At 36.1% G+C, this 22,371-nt stretch overlaps 1 protein-coding gene across 6 annotated transcripts in view; it reads right to left on the reverse strand.

The window, feature by feature from the left end:
* CNTN5 (contactin 5) overlaps positions 1-22,371 on the reverse strand; it is a 642,678-nt gene that overhangs the window by 172,156 nt on the left and 448,151 nt on the right. For all 6 annotated transcript variants that reach the window (XM_030475688.1, XM_030475690.1, XM_030475689.1 and 3 more), the window contains 2 exons: positions 20,613-20,708; positions 378-581 (listed from right to left, as the gene is read on the reverse strand). In XM_030475688.1, coding sequence (XP_030331548.1) covers positions 378-581; positions 20,613-20,708 — 300 coding nt within the window. The remainder of the gene's footprint in view (positions 1-377; positions 582-20,612; positions 20,709-22,371) is intronic.

Consider the following 22,371-nt stretch of genomic DNA (forward strand, 5'->3'; position numbering starts at 1 on the left):
TGTCTCAGTGTGGCAGTGGCCACTTGTGTTGAGGCAAATGAACTGAGCCCTGAAGAAACAGACATTACCGAGAAAGGAGATTTGCTTCTCTCTGTCAGTGACAGAGCACTAGAATAGCAAGGAGGAGTAACTGTTCTAAACGAAATACATCAGGCAGTGTGAGATTGCACCTCAGCCTTCAGAGGTCTAAATATTCTCACAACTGTTAGATGTTTTACAAGAAACTGTCTCTAAGAGCACCTTTCCTTTGCTGATTGCTACAGTAAACGCATGCATATATTGAAAAACAATAAAATCATGATTCTTAAATTAACTAGAGTATTTTTAGCTTAGTATTTTTGCTTCCATATGGTACCCAGAAATAATGGCTTTCTTACCATCATTTCTCAGTGTCAGAGGTGTGGGAGGACTCAAAACTCTGGCATTTGTCACTGTGTTTTTTACCAGGCATATATAGCTGCCAACATCAGATGTTTGCACCTTGGAGATGTAGAGATTGCCTGTCTCCTGAGAGATGAAGCGTCTGCTGTCTTCTGTCACAAAAGATGGGAATTCATTAAATACCCAGCTATAGATGATCTCTAAAAAGAACAGAGAGAAAAAAACAGAAAGTGATAAAGTAATTATGGAAACAAGACTCTGTCATGTTAATGGATACACCCAATAAATAAAGCTAATTAATTTTATTGAAATAGCCTAGGGAAAAAAACAAAAAAGCTAAAGGCTTTTTTCAACTTTTTATTTGTTTAATTTAAAATTGAAGATTTTTTTTTTTTCCCTGCCCTTGATAATTTTACAAATAGCACAAACACCAAGTCCACCAATTCCCTGGGAAGAAGTATTTAATTCAGGAAAAATAATTAAATTATTCAATTGACTCAGAAAACGCCCATAAAATATTACATAATTCCCTTTTCTAATCATTCAGGTCAAGGCAAAAATAATATAAACAAACCCACTCTTTTCTCTGCTTGTTCAGATTTGCAGTGAAATATATCAAGATGCTACCTATAGACCTAGGGGTGACTTTGGCAAGTCTGTGCATAAAGGTTTCATTCTGAACATCTGTTTTTAAAATCAGCAGATTCTAATAACTGTTTAACCTTTCTTACAGGTAGTATTACTACACTACACTTCTGCCTTCTACATCTGCTCCTCTGAAGAAACTCAGAACCCTTCCTATATGCAGCTTAAGTCCCTACAACCAATAAATAATTCCTTAAATCAAAGCTACCAACTGCTTTGCCTCATAATCTGATGGATCAAAGACTAATCAGTCATTTTTAAAAATGGTAATTAAAGCCAGTAGTGTGGTTCTTATTTTTATCCAATGCATAATTTTGTTCACCTGAAAAGCTTATATTTTTTCCCTTTATACTCATAAATAGTTGAGAAAAAAAGATTATTTCCTGTTATTCTGTACGAGGTTACATCTAATTTATTGAAAACCTAGACCCATTAATGTCTCAGCATTAGAAGTATCGGTAAAGTTAATGACATTCTGATTTAGCATGGAATTCCTTGCAGGAATTATTCATGTGGAGTTCCACCAATTCAGACTTTAAAGGCTTAACCTTATGTATACTTTTATGCATGCTGTTCTCCTTTCAATCTTATCTTTCACTGATTCATTTTGTCTTTACACTTTAAAAATATATTCTTCACTAATTAAACTGGCACATTTGCCAGAAGGAATTTCTTCCATAATCCCTCCCCCCATGATAGCTTTTACAGAGTAGACTTCAAAATCACAAAAGCCAAAGCCAGTTCAGGTATATAAAGTCTTTACTGCTGCTCCAAAACTTTACCACAAAGTGCTTCACTGGTACAGCAAGTTCCAAGTTTTTAGGCTCAGAATTCTTAGGTGACTACTCTCAGCTTCAGCAGCAATATGAAGACAGTAGTTGCACGTATGTCAGCCTGGTTCCCTCATACTTTTATCCCCACTACAGTCAAAACGTTTTCTTGATATAAAGTTAGTTGGAAAATGAAAGGGTCAAAGGAGTGAGAGGAAACACCTCAAAGATTATTTTTTTCTGTGTGTTTCTCTGCTAATGATGGGAGAGGAACTGGTATAGCTGTTCATGGTACAGGAAGCGTGAAACACATTAACAGCCTAGTTAAATATATGCCATAGCCAGGAATATGGTTTGACTATAACAGTACAGAAAGCAGTAGAAATTCCAACCGATCTGTTCTTTCAATCCTTATGCTGTACTGTTCCCTCATATAGTGTTCGGAAATTAACAACAAAACACAGTGACTGCTTTTTCAACCAATATAAGACAACAGCGTAAGCAGTGATGTAGAGATGCAAGATGTTCTGGATTAATTCCGAAGAAGTTCTGTCTAAGTTTCGAAGTCAGATGAAAATTTCCTCATGAAAACATTATGGTATTAGTACAAAAATGCTATGTTAAAGGATTAATCATATTTACCTACCAGTAGGGGAAAACTTCTCCAAAATGGGGAATTAAGCTACACACATTTTTTCCTTAAACCCTTTTTCAGATCTAATTGCAATTCTGAGCGGTTACACAAGACCCTGAGGAATTCAAGGCTCACAGAGAGCTCTCCAAGTGTTCAAAATTTCCTTCCTCTTCTATTACATTTCAGGCAAAATACTAGTTAGCCCCCAAAATTTCATTGCCGCATTTTGCTATGATGTCTTACCTGGCAGAAATGATTCATGGCTGCATAAAATTCTAAAAGCAATGGTGAACACACAAGTTCAAGGAAAATGCATAGGCTTTAACTGAAGACACCTGTTACCAATTCAGATGGAAAGCAATCAGCCTCACTAATTGCTCTGGCTTAAAAGTAGTTCAAACCAAACGCACAGTAGTCATCATTGTGGGTTCAATAGTAGCTCATATAGAATAAAATTTTCTCCGTTTATAGCTTAAAAACCACATGAAATTAATTATTCATTTATTAATTAGAAATAATTCTAAGGAACAGATTTCAGGCAATAAATTTTTGTGCCTCTAAGGAAACAGAACATTTAGTCTTTGCTGGTGCTGAATCCATGGGGGATACTGTAATTTTGCTACCTTCTAAATTATTTTTTGCTGTTAAAAATGGAGTGATGCGTGAACGGGGACTGGGATAGGGTACTGAGAAAAGAGTAAGAGAACTTCTGCCAAAGCTAAAACTCAAAGCATTTATGCTATTAAGCTGTGCATAATGCTGTTATTTGTGCATACCTATAGCATCTATGTTCTGGCCAGGCGTCCAAACTCCAAAGCACAGAAAAAAGTACTAACAGTTTACTTTTTGATCACTGTCAGTAGATTGACATTGTAGATTGACATGTCAGTAGATTCAGCATTGGCATTGAAGGAATTACTCCTATTTTTCATTTCTATAAAGCAAAACCCGGAGAATACATTTTTAAAATACTTAAAGACTTCCCATCTGAATACTCAGCTCTGGAACTGGTCTGGAATTCCCCACCTTCTTCGAAAGTGAAAAGCCCCTTACACACTTTATTAAGTTTCTTTCCTATTAGACCTGGTTAATGAGTTCACTCAGTTGTGAAATATAATTTTAAAAAGTTTATGTCGATACAGCATGCATAGGCTTCAGTGGAAATATCTCAGGGAAGCTCTGCAATTTCCAATCCATGCTATGCAGAACAGTCAGAAACAACCACAGCTGGCTTGGGATCTGGGGTCCCAACAGTCTTTAGCTGACAGAAATAGATGGATGATCTTGCAGAAGTTATTTTACAAAAGAGTGTTAAAAGAATGACTGCAATTATGGGAAAATGGGTATACCTTTACACTGATCCATTGTACAAATGGCTCACACTTACAGATCTGAAGCCATAGCAGAGGATGGAACATGCACTAGTGTCTGTATTCTGGGGCTCTTACTGTTCCCAGCTTATATGCCAGCAAAATTAAAATTTAGGGTTCTTAAATCACAGAATTGATACTGAAGGCTGCCCAAGTACAAAACCTGGGGGTTTGTTTTGCTGTGTTTTGTTTTCTTCTGGTAGTATTGTGAATAAGAGAATGATTGCAATGATGTATAAAAATAACTAATAAAGAATGATGGAGAATCAAGATTTAAAACATTGATGTCTATTATAGACAAGTCTGTCATTTACAGCACACGCACAGCCAAATATTCTGAATCAACAGTAAACATAGTTACATGACCCAAGTCCCACAGCAGTTCAGCACAGGAGCACATGTAAGCTACAAGAGAGGCTTGCATTTAAGTATTATCTGAAACCCCACTCTAACAAAGTAGTAAACTGCTGAGTAAACATCATGTATTTCCGAACAAGAAGCCGAAGATCAAACAGATGACACTAGGCCTATTTGTACACAGCTCACTGCAGTTATCAGTGAACTACTTCAGGCCTGTGTTTTCATATAATGGTTTATGTTAAAACATTGTAGAACCAGCATCATTTGGCTAAGCACAAAGCACAACTGTCATTGCATTAATGCAATGACAGTTTAGTTTTAACAGGAAACTAAACTCCAGAGATGCATCTCAAGCCTGACAGGTAAACAGCAAAGATCTGCAAGAGATTATGAAGCTAAAAGTCAGTGCTACCAAAATCTAAATAAAACAAACTACAACTGTAAAACTAGAAAGAAATTACTCCAGATTGAACTTTCTGACGTCACTTCCTTTTGAGAAAAAACTGATTAAATGGTTTCTCTATGCTGTACTCTTTTTGCTTTCAATAAGGAAAAAAGTTGAAGTGAAAACAGGAAACTGAATACTGCAGTATACAGAAGTTTGGAGTATTTTTACAGAACATATGCTGTGTTTATTTTCTATTTTTATGCCCATCTATTGTATTTTTCATGTGACACCAATGTCAAAACCACAAAGATGATACGGAGCCCTTCTTGGAAGTTACAGTTGACTGCCAACACAAAAGAGAATTTTATGCAGATACTATTCATCAACACAAACAGAAACAGAGAGTAAAAAGACAAAGAAATTATGAATTACAGAAGCAGTTATAAATTGACATTTTCATGTGGCTTGGGCGAAGGACTCTTCTACTGGGATGTTCTGTCTTGGTGTAAAAATTATGTAAGTAGTTTTGGTAAATGCAAACCTGATATTTCCTTTTATGAATGACCAGCCTTGTTTACAGAAGAATGTCTCCAAGGAACTTTGTATATATTTTCTGAAGGTCATTTGGAAAGCTTTCCAAATGTCCAACTGTTTCTGTTTTATTAAGTACTTTTTAGTGGGTTGTGCAGGTGAAAATCTGGGTCACTTGGTGATAAAGTAGTGAGACGAGACCATCTATGTCCTGCCAAAATGAATTTACAGTGTGAAATCTTGTTTACTATAATTTCTTAAATGATTTTTGTAGATCTATTTTCTCTGTTTAACAACACTAATTTCTGAACTGTCATAATGCGATGTACTTCCCATAATGGATGAAGCTGGCATACTGACATATCAGCATTTTTGTTAGTGCGGTATTGTGCTTCTGGAGGTATCATTCTGATGCAGAAAATGTCAGTACTATGGTAACGCAAAAGACTTTCTGTCATTGCGGGTCAGTAAGAAATAAACCTTCAAGTATTGTAATGAGAGCTGTGCTGGAATCAGTCAGATAGCACCAAATATTCACTCCTGCATTTGTTAGTGTGTGAATGTTTCCCAGATTTGCTTCAGGGCTTTTCTCCCAAGAAATTGCTTGTTTCAGCCTTTTAAGATGAGATTTCTGGACAGCCTTTTCACCAGTCCTGTGAGCTAAGTGGCATTTCGGGTGGCAAGTGAAGACATAACAAGAAAGATGCCACATAAACTCCCTTTATGCCACCTAGAACTTAAATGTACAGTCCATACAACGGTTAAATATTTCATCAATATCATCAAATCCTGCAAACACACATCCCATAATTGTGTTTTCTGCAGAGTTATGGTGTTCGTACAAGAAACAAGACTGGTTTACGTTTTCTTTTTGTGATGCAGTGGGAGATACAGTACTGCATCTCCTCCAGTATCCTGTTGGGAAAATATATTCCTCTTCCTCTGTTTAGGATTTCCTCTGATTACTCTGATTCCACAAGATGGCAGTACTTGATGAATAAATGGTACTGAAGCCCAATGACATCCAAAATCTGAGATAATCTGGGAGTTTTAGCAACTCTGAAGAAGTTTCTTCTCCCCCCCCCCCCCCTTTTTTTTTTTATTGATAAGAAAAGCAGCAAAAACTGAACTCATTATTACAGGCTGAATTTACTATAAATAGCTACAAACCATGAAATCTGCATGTTGGCTTTGCTTTACCATTCAGAAATATTCTGTTTAAACAAAATAAACTAGCAAGAAAAATATATGCCTAAAACTCCCCTGCTGAAAATATGAAACCTTATTTTATCTCAAGTCCAGTTTTCACCTTTATCATCACACTTGCTGTTTGGATATTGTGTGTATCAGCCACAGAATTTGGGTGCAATATGCAGCACTCTCCAATGATGGAGAACGTTTCACATTCAGAGGGGAAAATGTTTCTTTTTATCTAAGATGAATGATAGCAATGGATTGTTCCTCCAGCCTCCCACCATGACCAGATAAATAATTTTGGTGCAATTCTCTGTGCTGCTGTGGTTTATTATCAGTACTCATTAATCCTCCATGAAAATATTTAATGAAGGTAATTTATTTGTTGCATTGTAATGCATGCACATAGAGCAAATGGATATTGTCAATTTATCAGCTAGCAATGAAACTGCTTCTTTTCTGCGCTGGGGGCCCTGTATCTACTGCTCACTTACCTGAAACACAATTCTACCAATCAATATAGTCTCATTTGTACACCTGACATGCATGAAATGTAGCCTGTCATTGAAACATGTAAAGACCGATGAAATCTCTTTCTCATATATATATGTTCTTTAAAGAAAGCACACAGCATATAACAAAAATATGCCTTCTGGGAAAGGATGCTAGATTATTATGCATATTTGACTTCACTGGCACGATTTCCATATTAAAAAAAAAAAAAAAAAAAATCTGTTCCAGAAAGAATCAAAATATTGTGATCAAAAGGAACTCAAAAGCACATGTTCTTCAGGCCCTTCTTTTGCCATCAGGGAAGATCAGATATCCTCAGCCAAGTCTTTAAAAATGTCCAGTGAGTTATATTCCTAAATTTAAATCTTCAGAATAACATACTTCATTGCTCAGCTAATACTTAGACAGTTCTCATTAATATTAGTGTATAATTCTTTTTTTCAATACTGTTTATTACTTATTTAACTTACTGTATTGGAAGTATACAAAACACTTTGTTGATGACCTATATTAAACTTTTACAGTTACAATGGAAGACCGTTATCCTTGTATCAGGCTTCTGTTTTCGAGGCTAAATCAGCCAAATCTCTCTAACTTTTCCTTAAAAGTCATTATTTCAAATGCTCTATGTAGTTTTATTGCTGTCATCTCAACTGCTTTTCTACATCTGATAATGTAGGACTCAAAGCTGGACATGGTATCCTATCGAATAATTGGAACACTATTGATAATTGGAATAATCATCTCGCGTACTCTATAGGTAGCCATCTCTCTAGTGTGTCCTAGAATTCAAGTATACAATTTTCCATTCTATTAGTATTCCATTTTCCATAATAGTAGTATTTTTCAAAGGAAGAATGCCTTTTAATCACTTATTTCCCTTTATTCTATCTGTAAATTTGATCTTTGGTAAGTATAGTAATCGCGTTTTGCTGGATTTTGAGTTACTCATTGCAAGCAATTTCTCCAATGTACTGATCCTTTCTGATTCTCATTCTGTTCTCTGCAGTGATTGTAACCTCTTGCAGCCAGGAGTCAGTCCCAAATGCCAGATACCATATATATATACAACTCCATTAGGCCACTCACACTTTCAAAGAAAAAAAAAATTGATATTATTTGTTCCTTAACACCTCATTATCATCTCATTGCCTGCAAATTCAGTATTTAATATTACGTCACAGTAACTTTATGGAACTCAAACTCAGTCTGACTATGGGCCCTCCTTTATAAAAACCAAACCAAACCAACCCAATCCAACCCAAACCAAACAAAACAAAACAAAAACCAAAACCAAAAACAGAAGAAAAAAAAAATAATAAAAAAGGACGCTTGATTTTGAAATTATTTTTGAGATACCATATTCTCAGTAACCTCTAACGTAAAGGAATGCTTAGATATGCTATAATTTCAAAATTTAAGGCCATTTAATCAGTATATATTGTTGTCTTATGTCAGTAAAGAAAACCTGAAAATTATGTTAGGATTGAAGAAGTTTTTAAGGAAGAAAAACTCTGGGAAGAGAAAACTGACCACAAGACAGATTAATTCAAAGAGAAAAATTTATAAAATTTTTTGAAAGCAAATGAAAGAATTTTAACAAGAGCTCTACTGTTGATACTCACCTATTATGTAGAAAACCCCTGAATATTCCATATAAATTGATGCTATATGTTTTATAACATACCAAGTAATGCAGATGTCACTCACTGTATAATACAACTTTCTATGAAAAGCAGAAAAAAAGTGGATGGTAAAAAGCAATAAACAGTCTAAATAAGTAATACCAGAGAACTTAATACAAAATTTAAGCATTAGCAATACACTGACTTTATAGAACTATTGAAACATCTGTGACCAGCGGGACTAGGGAGGCGATTCCTTTGCACTCGGCACTGGCGAGGCAGCACCTTGAATACTGTGTTCAATTCTGGGTACCTCACTACAAGAAAGACATTAAGGTGTTGGAGCGGGTCCAGAGAAGGACAACGGACCTGGTGAAGGGTCTGGAGCACAAGTCTGCTGAGGAGCGGCTGAGGGCACTGAGGTTGTTTAGCCTGGAGAAAAGGAGGCTCAGGGAGGACCTTATCACTCTCTACAGCTACCTGAAAGGAGGCTGTAGTGAGGTGGGAGTCAGTCTCTTTTTCCAAGTAACAACTGACAGGACAAGAGGAAACGTCCTCAAGCTGCACCAGGGAAGGTTTAGATTGGATATTAGAAAAAATTTCTTCACTGAAAATTGTCAAGCATTGGAACAGGCTGCCCAGGGAAGTGGTTGAATCACCATCCCTGGAGGTACTTAAAAGATTAATAGATCTGGTGCTTAGAGACATCAGACTCAATGATCTTAAGGGTCTTTTCCAACCTAAATGATTCTATTATTCTATGATTCTATCATTAGTAATTTCCAAAGACAAGAATTAGAGATAATTTTCTTCCAGCATCTGAAAGGGTAATCAGGAAGACCCAAATCATTATCATCAGCTTCAATCTTACATGAAATAATTCAATGACTTATATGAGATTTGATTAATATCCAATTTAAAAGTGAGATATAATTAACAATATTGGAAGAAAATACATCAAGTCAAACTAATTCAGCATATTTTTGTTGTTCTTTTCATTGACAAAGACAGCAAAGTTTCTGTAATGCACCTAGAATTCATGTTTTATAAAAGGGCATGATGACCAAAAAGCATTGGAATAACTTTAAAATTAACTTATAGTGCATTGAAAAGATTAAAAACTGACTGCAAAGCATGATCAACAGGACCAGTTCTGGAATCCTTTGTCTTCTACTGCTGAATATTTTAACAGTTAAAAACAAACCTATGCAGTTACAATCACTAATCTACAGGAGATTGAAAACTTGGCAGTGGCCAATGTGCAGGATGAGTCACTTGTAAACTCTGATTTTGGTAACTTATTATTATTAGAACCTTTTTTAATGATGCAAATGTGTTGAATGTACAGTAATACAGTTGATGATTATTTCTTAATTTGAATGAACAAGAATTCTGTGGTAATGACAAACTATTGAACCCATATGAGAAGTGTGGCATTGGAAAAATAATGAGAATATTGTTTAAGGCTCAGGAAAACACATCACTGTACAGAATATTTATAAGCAGGAATTATTTTCTCTGGTAAAGTGTTCAACAGAATTTAAAGTTGGGGTGGGGTTTTTTTTTTTCTCCTTTTTTCTCTTTCACATTTTCTATCTCTCTCGTTCTCTGATGATGATAAGATACTGGATTTTCTCTACCTTTTAATGGCATTGGTGTGCTAGTTACTCCAGCATGGTCTACTTCTTAGCTAAAAGTTTGCTACGGGGGTAAGCACTATGAAAAGCCATACTCCAGAGCAGTGTTACCTGCAGTGAACCCCAGAATCCTGTGCCAAGTGGGCTGCTGCATGACATGGAAATTTAATTTTATGGCTACTGAAAAAATACCAATAGATTAATGCATTTCAAAGCTATAACTAGGACATTCATTAAAAAAACCAAACCAAAACAAAACAAAAAAACAAACAAAAAGAAAACCAAACACCAAAACCTCAAATTAATGATGGGATGTTGATCATCCAAATCTGTGGAACATTGTTCTGTCAATTGCAAAGAGTTATGTTATCTTTTTCAGCTGAGAGATGCAAAATCTCTGCAGCCCTAGCTTTCATCTACTCATCATTTAGCAATAGAAGCTCTGTTAAGCAGATTCTGTAATTTAGCTGAAAATACTAGTAGTCCAGTTATCAGACTATCAGTCTCTCAAGGAGTTTATATGTATGTTTTAGTTTGATTTTTTTTGTGCTTCCAAGAAAGAAAGCAAATTTGTCACTTCATTTCACCTTTACCTTGATTCCTAATGCCAGGAAGGATTAATATTAGCAGAAATACCTATTTTAAAAGATGCAATTTCAGGTTTCTGGATGTAGAAATGAAAACAAAAGGCTAATACCGCTCTAGTTTATACTTCAGAACACTATCTTTTCTAACAGCCCTCACCTCTTTTTACTTGCAGTTGTTGTCACAGGAATCATATTGTATTGGCAAAAAATGAATACTCGGGGTCCACAGAATCGCCTTTGAATGGCTGCACATACTGAACTTCAGATACCCCCTACTGATTCTCTGCTTTGTATTTTCTTGGTGCTAGGTGTTTTAGTATAAGTTTAAAGGCTTTTGTTGAGTCTATCTGCAGGTCAGTGTTTGGTGAATTCCACCATGGCACAATATGATTGATGGATCTTCCTTCGGCCTGCTCCTTTGGTCCTATGGTATTTATTATCCTAAGATCTCAAATCAAGGGCAGTACCATTATCATCACTTTAAAATAATAAAACTGAAGAAGATGGAACTGACTTCCCGGCAGTCAGGAATGAGGCCATATTCAAAGTGACAGATTATTTTTTTCACTTTAATTAAAAAATAACTCGAAGTGCAGATGAAGAAAAAGATACATGTCACACTAGCAAACTGCCTTAGAATGCTGATAAGTGTTGAACCATGTTGTACAAACAACTCACTAGAAGTAACCTCAGCAATAATAAATAATTTAACAATGTAGAGACTACCTCTTTCCTGTTTCTACATACAGACAACACACTGTTAAGTCCCTGTGTACATTGTTCTGCACTACCGAAAACCCAGTGAACTGCTTCCATCCATCTTCTACTTCTCACATAATTGTTATTTAGAGATAATACATAGCCTTCTGTTGTCTTACTTTCAGTCTAGGGCAGTGTCCCATGATTATAATCTCTCCTCCTCAACTGCTTAGCAATAGCAGCCAAAGCGACACCTGTTGTGTCAGCTTATACACACATATAAAAAAGAAGGTTTCTCAAACCCCTTTCTCTTTTAGCCTTGAAGCATGATGCTGTAAAGTCAAAAGAACTGGACCGCGTATTAGGGTAATTTTAGTCTTTTCTTGAAATTTTCTATGTAGATCATTCTCTGTTACCCTCCGTAAAATTGGTAGTGCTCCTTCCATCTTGCATTTGGCACAGCTGAAAATAGACTCTTCAGTACATGGTAGTTTGCTGAACTCCTAAAGGACCTTGTGGCTTTGCAGGAAAAGCCACGCTAAGACAAACCCTTCATCAGATTGTCTCTATCCTTCTTTTCATTCTCCCTTCTTCCTGAATTTGTATCCCTGCAGTCTCCAATAGAACACTTTCAGAATTATTAAAAGAGGAAATACCATGAAAATTAACACTTCAATAAACCAATGAATGAAGTAAGAGTTTCCACTTACAGATTCTCCACTCTAGGGTAACAGCATCAAAACAACAGGAATTGTATTAGCTGGCTAATAAAGTCATCAGCAATGATTTTAATAATATTCCAGGATAGCAGAAGAACACAGGAGATGATAGAAGTGGGCAAACAAATTACCAAAATTAAGTGCGGTATGGATTATTACATTGTTAAAAAGATGGCACTGTGATAAAAAAGAAGTCACTTTACCACTCTTCCTGCTCTGGAAAACATTTTTTGTTGTCAGAAGATACAGGATGCACGTGTACTGCTGCAAAGGGGTTGGATTTGGCTGTAATCATCCAGATTTTTTGTCCTGAACTCTATGATATTATGCTTCTTTTTATTCAGTAATTTTCTCCTTGAAAAATCCAAGCAATTGACTTTAACATTTTATTATTAAGTCATAACTACCTTCGTGCCAGTGACAATTGTACTGGGTAGGACAAAAGAACGTAAGTACAGACAGATATATATTTCTAAACAATTTCTACTTTCCTCTTTGAAAAAGAAAAGTGAAGGCTAGATATCCCAACTAGCATTGTATTCAGAGCATTTATTTAGAACAATCATCCTGAACTTTTAAAATAAGGCTATATGAAAATCTATGTCTCATTAAGCATTGTATCACCTCAAATGGCTGTAAGTTCACTTTCATATCATACTTAGAAAATAAGGAATAACTGACTTTGTTATATAGGGAAACTTGGCACCTTATAGAGCTCAGATCAGTTCAGTCCAAAGCCTCCTCCTTCTGAATCAAGACCAGACCGACCTCTTAACATTTTCAGTAGTTGTCTACCAGAATCACCACTGAATTTGGTTAATCATGCCTAGTCTGGTAAGAGTTGCATTTTTCTGAACACTCCATCCTTTTTTTTTCATGCTTTAATATTTCCACACAATGGTAATGGAGAGAAAAAGCTAGACTCCAGACCCTTGTAAATAAATCCTTTCTCATCTATTCTTCCTTCTTGTGTTTCCTCTTGTTTCAGCTGTGTGACCAGTATTTTATCTCTGGCATCTTCTCCCTAGTTACATTGATTAACATGTGCACGCTCACTCCATTTTTTTCTGTGGTGTGAAGTGGAGAGATAATTGGGATTAATTAGGAATTTCCTATCTGAAACCAAATGGGCTTTCTGACATTTAACTAACTGACATGTTTGTAAAATGGTATTGTTCCAGCCACCAGCTTAGTAAAACATCAGAAATAAACAGCAAATGGATTCTAATAGGAAGGTCAATGAGAGGGTCAATTTTGCAAAAGCCCTGTATCTCTGTGACTGTAACTGCTTCAATCTGTTAATGTTGGGCTCCTGCTATTTTAGAAGTTATGTAGTCTTTGCCACAGAAAAGGTTTTTCCAACACTTTAATTGGTACCTTTACAACACTAGTCGCAAAAATGTGGTTGTGATACTGTGAGCATACATTTCTGTTAAAGCTGGCAGGACAATGCTGTCTTGTTTAATCACTAGACAGAAGCTCCTGATAGTTTTGTCTATTTTGCTGGGACATCTCAGTAACAGGCTAGTAACTCGTCTCTACGGAAGAGGAGCTTGCTCACTCCTGAAACTTTTCATCATTACTGTCCCATTTGTCAAGCTGTAGACAAATAGCCACATATGCAATAGAGCACAAGCCTGAGCGCCAACATACTCAATGCATTTTCTAAGTTAATGTATCTCCTGTGCTTCGTCCCTCTTCTCCTGGTATCTCTTTTCACTTTAATTCTCCTGACCTGGCAGCTGGGGTAATATTTGTTGACAACAGTGTGGCTGTGAAACTACAGGACACGTCCCTTAAGCAGAGCCCTGTCAGGGCTGCCCCTTCATCCAACATTGTGCGCTGCCCTAATTGGCCAAGGTCAACTGGCTTGCTTTCACTACATTTTCATAGTCCCTGAGGGGAAGAACAGCTCCAGTGAGTGTCTAGGGACATAGAACTTTCAGCTTCTAGTGTAGCTTAGCACATTTTTTTAAAGGATTACTGTGTTTTTAAGGGGGTCATAACATTTGGAAAAGTGGTTTTTAGAAATAGGAAATTACATGTTCCTTGGGAGAATTTACTACAGTTGGACCAGTAATGCATTTCTGTCCAGTTATTACTTTTCAAATTATTTTTAAAAAATAGAAAATAAGAGAAAATCTAGACTTGCATGTCAAGAAAGTTCAAATTGATAATAATTATTTATCTATATTTCTACTATATAGACATTGCCTAGAACTTGGGGTATAAACAGATCAACAAAATGTGCTTAAAATCTAATAAAAACACATCGCCAAAAGACTGGGAGTACTTCCTTATTGGCAAACATAGCTTGTAACAATGCTACCCTACAGAAAATACTTTCATTCCCAAACTTAAATTTCATAGCCTCAGATGTATGCCTTCAACAAGATTGAGGAAGGAAACCCCTTAACACGCTCCAGGGAAGTCAGCGGCAAAATTACTGGTCATGTATTGAGTAATGAAAAAAAGCATAGAAGGAAAAAACAGTTAATTGTGTTTGTTCATTCTATGATGCTATAACGAAAACTACAGACATAGTCATCAATCAGTTGCACAGATAAAGAATACAGATTCTTATATCGAGCTGTATCAGAGGCCATGGACATTCACTTTAATGATAACACACATGGGAATTAGTATTACTAAACAAGAAAATTTCAAAACCAGTCTACTAAAACTGATAAAGTAGAGGATCCAAGAGGGAAACATCTTTATGATTCTTCCAGGGAAAAATGTGGGTGAAGAGATGATGACCCTCTGGAATTAACCCAGAATTAGGACACGAATATAGGCTTTAAGGGACTGTGAACCTGTCTTCTAACACCTTTTTTTTCCCTCTCCTATTGAAAAGTAAAGTACACAAGCTTCATTAGCATTCAGTTAAAGTAAAATAAACACAAAAATACAGTAAAAACAAAGAGGGAAGTATAGGAACCCTTCAACTCTTGATAGCTAATTCATTCTGTTGATACATGTGGCTGTCAAAAAAGTGTTTTTAAAACATCTTATATGCACATTATGATAATGTGTAAGTTATGGACATGTAAAGAAATGATAGAAAAGCTGTGCTATCTTGTCTGCTACGCATTAAGGTTTTATTAAAGAAACTTCTATTTCCTGTATATTCAGCACTTATTACTTAAGTGGCTTGTTTCTGTTGCTCAGCATCATGCTCTCACAATGAAATGAAATGAGTAAAAAACAATCGCATGCAATTACAAGAGATCAAAATACAGTTAAGATGGCTGTTCTGCATGTCTTCATATAGATCCCCTTACTACAGATCAACTGTTTGTTAAGTCTAGGACACATATTTGGTTTCACTTTTAACATTAATGTAAGTCTTACAGAAAAAAAGAAAAACAACCAACCAAAAAACCCCAAACCCCCAAAAAAACCCAAAACAAAAAACAACCAAACAACTAAACTTCACTGTTCCTCTAGATTTCACTTTTGCTAGTAGAAGGAGAAGGATCAGAGTACTGGACAGTTCTACCTTCCCAGCACGCTTAGCAGTTAGGACATAGTAGTTATATCCAGTGAATGTGAAATGTTCTATTTCCTATCACCAGTTTCAAAAATACTCACCTCTACAAACTTCTAATAGAAGGTACTGACTAATTAATAAGTTCTGCTTAGCTTAAGGAAGAGTCATGGTTAGAGACATGACCTGTCTAGCTGTTGTTCTCATAATACTGTGGGTGGCCAGTCCTTTGATAGCAAGCAGTAAAACAGTCCTCCTTACTCTCAAGGTGATAGAGAAATATGACTTTTACCTACACACTGGTCTTTCCTGGAAGCAAATTATACAGCTTTCTATGTTAAAGTTCATTTACAAAGTCAGATTTGAAAAACTATACCATCGAAAAAACCTGGATGTTACTTTACTGTTTAATACATGAAGAACTATCTTGATATCATAAATCATGGTCAGGAAGAAATATTCACCTATAGTGACAGGTTAACATGATGAAGTAGCATCCAGTCATGTATAGAGAGAGATGGAGAGATCTAAGTTCACGCAGGCTTCCTATGATTCTTAAGAAACCAGTAATGGCTAGAACCACATAAATACAGAAGCTCTCTAATGTTGTGTACTGAAATGCCACTGTCAGGTGCCTGGATCCTGGGATTTAATCCACAGCCTTAAAATAACCTTGTGACCTTCATATACATAAAGTTAGGCATCTGTGAATTGCACTCACAAAAGCCAGCTTAGTAAATGGAGAGCCAGAGGGTATAGAGATGCCTTCAAAACAGAATTTGCTGTGTCCTGCATGCAGAGATATCTGAGCAAATTGCCTGTAAACAAACTAATGAGCATACTGCGAGCAGTCCTGCCCAAATATAACAATTTTGTTATCATAACTAATTTGCCTGGAAAAGTCTACTCCTAACAATTCTGTACCTGAATGAGGTCATTTAGAACCTGTCTCATTATTCCTATGTATATTTTGTGCAGTATGGGCCTAGCCAGGGGAGTTCTAGCTGGAGAGCTACTGCACTTCAGTTGAACTTAGTTTCCTACTTGAAGTGGAGCTGCAGTCCAAAGCTGCAGTTTTAAAGCAAATTCAGCTTTCAGATTCCTTTTGCAGACCCTGACCAGTGGTAAGTGATTGGTTTGTGTTTACTTCCAACGCGGGTTTCTGTGTATGTCAGAGCTCACACCAACTTAAAAAAACATTACTTGACATGACTTTGTCCAATTAATATGAGGACTAGGACAGCTATATAGGGAGCAGAACAGGAAAAAACCTGCTGGACCTTTGTAGAAAGAGTTTTATTTCAGCAGCTTGCCAGTTAAGCAACACACTATGCAAACATCCAGAACATGGATGTCTTCCCAGACATGCACAGGAAGGACTGTGATCCCCACAGCGCTGGCATTGATCATTTTTGGTGAAGCATTTCTCATGAAATTTAGAGTTTTATAACACTTAGGAGGAGGCATAAAACACGCAGCCTATAATACAGTTTCTAAACTGGGTAAGATCATCTTTATCCTTTAGAAAGAAATAAAATCAAGTTATAGTTTAACATCTGTAGGGATGTTACATGTTGTGGAAGATTATGTGGCAGTGCTCCCTCCAGATAGTAGCATCCCTTTGAGGTGGGAGGGAACACACATCTGCCTTCCCCTGCGCACATCAGCACTGTTCTCATTCTAACAATGGGAAACGTTGTTTTCTATTAAGCTCATACTGAAAGCTTTGAATAAAACCCTTAAAAAGCTCAGCTGAAGTATTAATTCTGAAGGAAGTATGTAAATCTGGATGAAATCTCCCATTTATTTTTAATCTCACGATGGTAAACCTTGTAATTAAGATGATTAAATGACTGAATAAAACCCTATATTTATATCTTTTAGCATATCACAAAGAAAAGCCATAATCCTGTTTATAGAAAAAAGCAGTAGAGGCCTTTTAAAATGGAAACACCAAACAAAGCATGTTATTTAAGCAGTTGGTAATTAATGAACCTCCTGCTTAGCAAGTGTACCTAAGAGTTAACTTCCAGGAAACCCCTCTTGCAGAGAAAACTAATGGGGGGTGAGGAAGAATCAAAAGTTATATTTACAGAACGAAAAAAAAAGGATAAAATGTTATGTTTATGTATGATCAAGTTATCCATGATTAATATATTTCACAAGGGACAACTTCAGGATTTGTAACAAAAAAAAGGATTAGTAGAAAAACTTCTGGATTAGACACGTTTAAATGATACAGGACTCACAATGAAGTCAGAGGCAGCATTTTTTTTGGAGTGATGGTCCAGGAGAAGCGGGAGGTGAGAATCCTCTGATGCCTGTTTGTCATAAGGAATCTGCACAAAATCCTTTTCATTAAACATATTTTCCTTCACCATTCTGAAAGAGTGTCTCTCTAAAACTCCCTTGCTTTGCTGTTCAGCTATTTCTCAGCAAAGATGACAATAACTTAACAAACTCATTTATTAAAACCAAGAAATAATTCTCTCGCTTGAATCTGAACTGCAAATATTCTGAATATATTTCAGGTGCACTTCCCCAACTTCCCCCCCCTCCCCTTACTTCTTCTGTAAAATATTTGGACAACAATCTAATAAAAACCTACATGAATAATCTATATTTATCACAAGTTTGTGTTTGGTTTTTTGTTTATTGCAATACCTCTTGATAATATATGACAGCATCAATAAAACAAAAACCAAGTCTCTATACATATAAAACTTGTTTTCTGATTAAGTTCATGTCAAAAGAAATTAGTGTAGTGTTTTTTCAGTCAGTGGTGCTTTTTAAAGACTTTCAGATTTTTCTAGAATTGTGTTCTGTAAGAATGGAATGTAGGTTTTATGCAGCAAAAGTATTTACTTTATCTTTCATTTGAAAATATGTTAATAAACCCATATCTCTTAATATACTGTTCTTTCACTAAGTCATCTTTCTTTTTCCACAAAGATTTTCTAGAAGGGCTCAATCCTGAAATTCTTAGGCAAGTTTATAACTAGTTATTGACTTTAGAGAGTGAGGAATGGGATTCCGTTGAAGGACAAATTACTTATGAAGTTGTAGAGAATGATTAGGTTTGATATTGTACCATGGATTTATCTCCTGGGATAAGTAAGTGAAAATAATTTCTAAAGGTGCTGATCAATGTGAAAAAAATCAATATAGGGTAGCTTGTGGTGTTCATCCACAAAAAATCCTCTATCATCAAAAACATTCCCATAACTCATGGTCTTGTTACATGTTCACACATTTCAAACATACTTTGAATAGTCTCTAGCTTAGATATATCCACTACAATAGTTTAGTATTCACTTGAAAGTCTGTCTCTTCTGTGATTTTAAGGGTCAAACTTCTCAGGACTATTTAGAAGACAATGCCATCTAGACATAGAAACTAAAACGAAGTATCCAGAAACTGAATGCTTAAAAAAAAACTAAAAAAAAATAAAAGATGTATTTTAGATGTCCCTGCACACAAATTCTTGAAGTTTCTCTGCACTTTTGTAGCTGGAAAAGGAGTTCCATGTTCATTGATTAATTTCAGAATTGAACTCACATACATCCCCCTTAATGTTCTGATTTTGTCCAAAATTATTTTTCACAAACTGACTCTGACCCAGAAGTCATTTTTCATTAATGTCTTGTACCATATTTCCAGAGCTTCATGGAATGATTTATTGTTGAAACATTACCAGATGTGGAATTTTTTGGAAGGCCCATGGAGGTAGCTTTTACCTTTCCCAGGACACAGACTCAAGCCACTATACTGATATCAGTTGCAGTGGATTTGCTGTCTCACTGATGAAAATGAAAGGTACTATTTTTTCACCATGAAAGGCAATGTGTATGTTATAGTAGAACATTGCATTGGAATCTGTCTAAATATAAGCTTAAAAGCATAACTTTAGAGAAAAATATGTAAACAGTTCAATGACATCTAAGGTGCATTTTGTAGAATGACTGCTGTTAAAAGGTACACGACTACTCACTATTGATGCTCATCTATCCTTATATTCTCAGTTTGTTTGGGGAATCAAATTCAGCTCTGGTGTTGAAATAGTCTCTCACTTTTTCTGCCTACATCTTTCCCCTCTCATTTACTTATCATAATCAAGCCTTAACATCATGCACTCAATTCCATCACACAGTGTCAAATTCAGAAACAAAAACCATAAAAAGAGAATGTACTCAGAAGAGAGAAAACCAGACAGATGGCCAGAAGATAACAAGCCTCAATTACATTGATAATTGTAATCGCTCCAGAATAAATGGAAACAAAAAATTATCTAACAGAAACTCAGAGATTTTAATTTCTGCAGCTTTTCCATCTTCACTGTGACCTTTTTCGAGGGCTCATATTTGGAGGAAGAAAACCTTCCCTCAGTACAGACCTCATTTCCCAAAGAGGAAAAGGATAGGCTATACTGCATGTATTGAAAAACAAGATATTCTGGCTAGCATTGTCTCTCCAGGTGCTTTATGATATGCAAATATAAATACATACTTAGATACCTGCAGACATTGCAGGAGTGCCAATTTAAAAAGCAAAAATGTAACCTCTCTGGAGTATCCACAGTTTTTTTGGGGATTCGCAAGCATTTCGTGGGATTTATGATATTGCTGACTTCTGGCAATGATGCAGTGGTACTGCAAACTAAGCTATACAGCAAGAAGCAGCAACTAAAATCATGGCTGTACCACGTAAAACAAAAGACAATTTGTATTTGACAATGGTATCTTGGCACTGATATTTGGAACAATTTCTGAAGGCTTCTAAGCTCTAAAAGTGACCACAAGGCAGCACATTCATCACTGGTGGCATGGAGACTTGTTAAGTTTGAGTTTTATATTGGGAATAAGAAATAGAAATTCTGCTGCTATTTGGCGACATTTGCAGTACGTGAGCTTTAATTACTCCTTTGGTACTCAAAAAAATGTCAGCAGAATGCTGGATATTTCATTTCTTAAGTTCCACAATCAAATACACCTTATATCTAAATTACTGAGCATCCAATAATGAGCAAAATTTAAAGGACCAGTGTGCATACAGGCTGCAGCCTACTGTACCTGGCGAATGAGGTGGAGGGGAGCACATCAGAACAACTCCTTGACCTTCACGTACAGAGACAGCACTTCTTGTCCGACCGCTAAAATTCCCCAGATCTATCAAAAGAACAGAGCAATTTAGTTACATAACAAAGATTTCAAATTTCGTGGTTACTGTGACTTACATTTTATTTCCTCTTGTAAAGCTGACAGTTCCTTTTTTCATACCTTAATCTATAATAGGAAGGCCTCTAAAAATAAATCTATTTCCATCACAAAAAATTCCATGTTGCATCAGCACTTTATTACTCTTTTTAGTGCACTCAGATACAGTATCAAAGGAAAAGCAGCAGACAATATATATACCATTTACAAAAAAAAAAAAAAAAAGCCTTTATTTCCATATCCTGTTTGTTTTTTTATCACCAATAGAAGTGATTCATTCTCTGCGATAAAAAAGAAAAGTCGAGCAAACACCTTTGCCAACATCCAGACCGATGATGTTGCTAATGTCACCTGGACAGTGCATGGCACATTGCGATGAGATGAAGGAAAAAATAGCTGCTTTGGATCTAACCCCAAATCTGTTCTATAGCACATTTACTCCTTTTAAATACTTCATTCTGATTTTTTCAGTGTTATAAACACAATCCAGTGTGGGAAAACATTTTTTCCCTCCAAAAGTTTCCCTTCAGCAGGAGAATAAGGCACACTTCACTTTTCATACAAAAACTTTTGTATGAGGCTGTGGAGCACTGCTATGAACAGTTCATTGTATTTAAAGCCTCTCAACCACAAGATCCTATTACTCTTTTTACCACAGTGAACACTGGACCTAGATTCACATTTGAGGTAGATAGCTATGCTCTAGCATGTGTTATCTGTAGCAGAAGAGATATGACAGCTCAGTTCTGCCATCAGACTGGTGCCTTTATCCATTCCTCAGTGCCAATAATGCCATTTAAAACCTCTATTCAATCAGAGTTTTTCCAGAGACATTTCTCCTGATGTGGATCAGGGTGAAGAGAGGTGCAATAAGGGTACTCAAAACACCTTTGAAAAAGACACAGAAGATTCAGCAGGCAGTAGGTGAGGATCCCAAATATGAATCAATGGGGCCAGTGGGAGCATCTCTCATTGACATTTAATGAACTACAGCCGTACCTTTTCACTTCTGCATACATACCAAGGTGCTGGTATGAGCCAGACAGCACCAAACAGAATTGTTACTTTTTAAACTGCATTCAGTTGACTGTTCTCTGTCAGATGCTGAAACTCGACATGTTGCTCCCTGCCTAATAATGCGTAAAACTAAAGTTTAATGATTTTCAAAAGTAATACGAGTCTTTCCAAATGCTTTTTCACATTTCTAAATCACGTCCTGAACATAGTTGAAAGCCTAAAATTTAAATGTATCTAAATTTAGGCTGTCTTTGGCCAAAATAAGTTAGTGTTCTGATTTTAACAGTAGATACCATGTTTGAATAGAGAAAAGGTGGATGGGCTTTGGTAGAATTGTAACAAATAATAGGGCAACATTCCCAAATTTTGGAAAATTTTGCTAGGCAATAGCTAATGAAATATGGTATTGCATTTTAAAATAACCACACCATGGGTTATAATCTGGTATAATTCCACTTAAAAGTGTCACCTAATGAATGTTACCTGATAGTAGATTCTGCAGAGATGTAACTGCTATTATTTTATGTTTAGAAAGTAGTGGGCTGGTATATCCCTGCATAAAGAGTTTTTCTGGATGGGAGAACAGCTATCAATGAAA

This window comes from Strigops habroptila, chromosome 2 (genome assembly GCF_004027225.2).
Source record: "Strigops habroptila isolate Jane chromosome 2, bStrHab1.2.pri, whole genome shotgun sequence".
In the NCBI taxonomy this organism is placed as follows: domain Eukaryota; kingdom Metazoa; phylum Chordata; class Aves; order Psittaciformes; family Psittacidae; genus Strigops; species Strigops habroptila.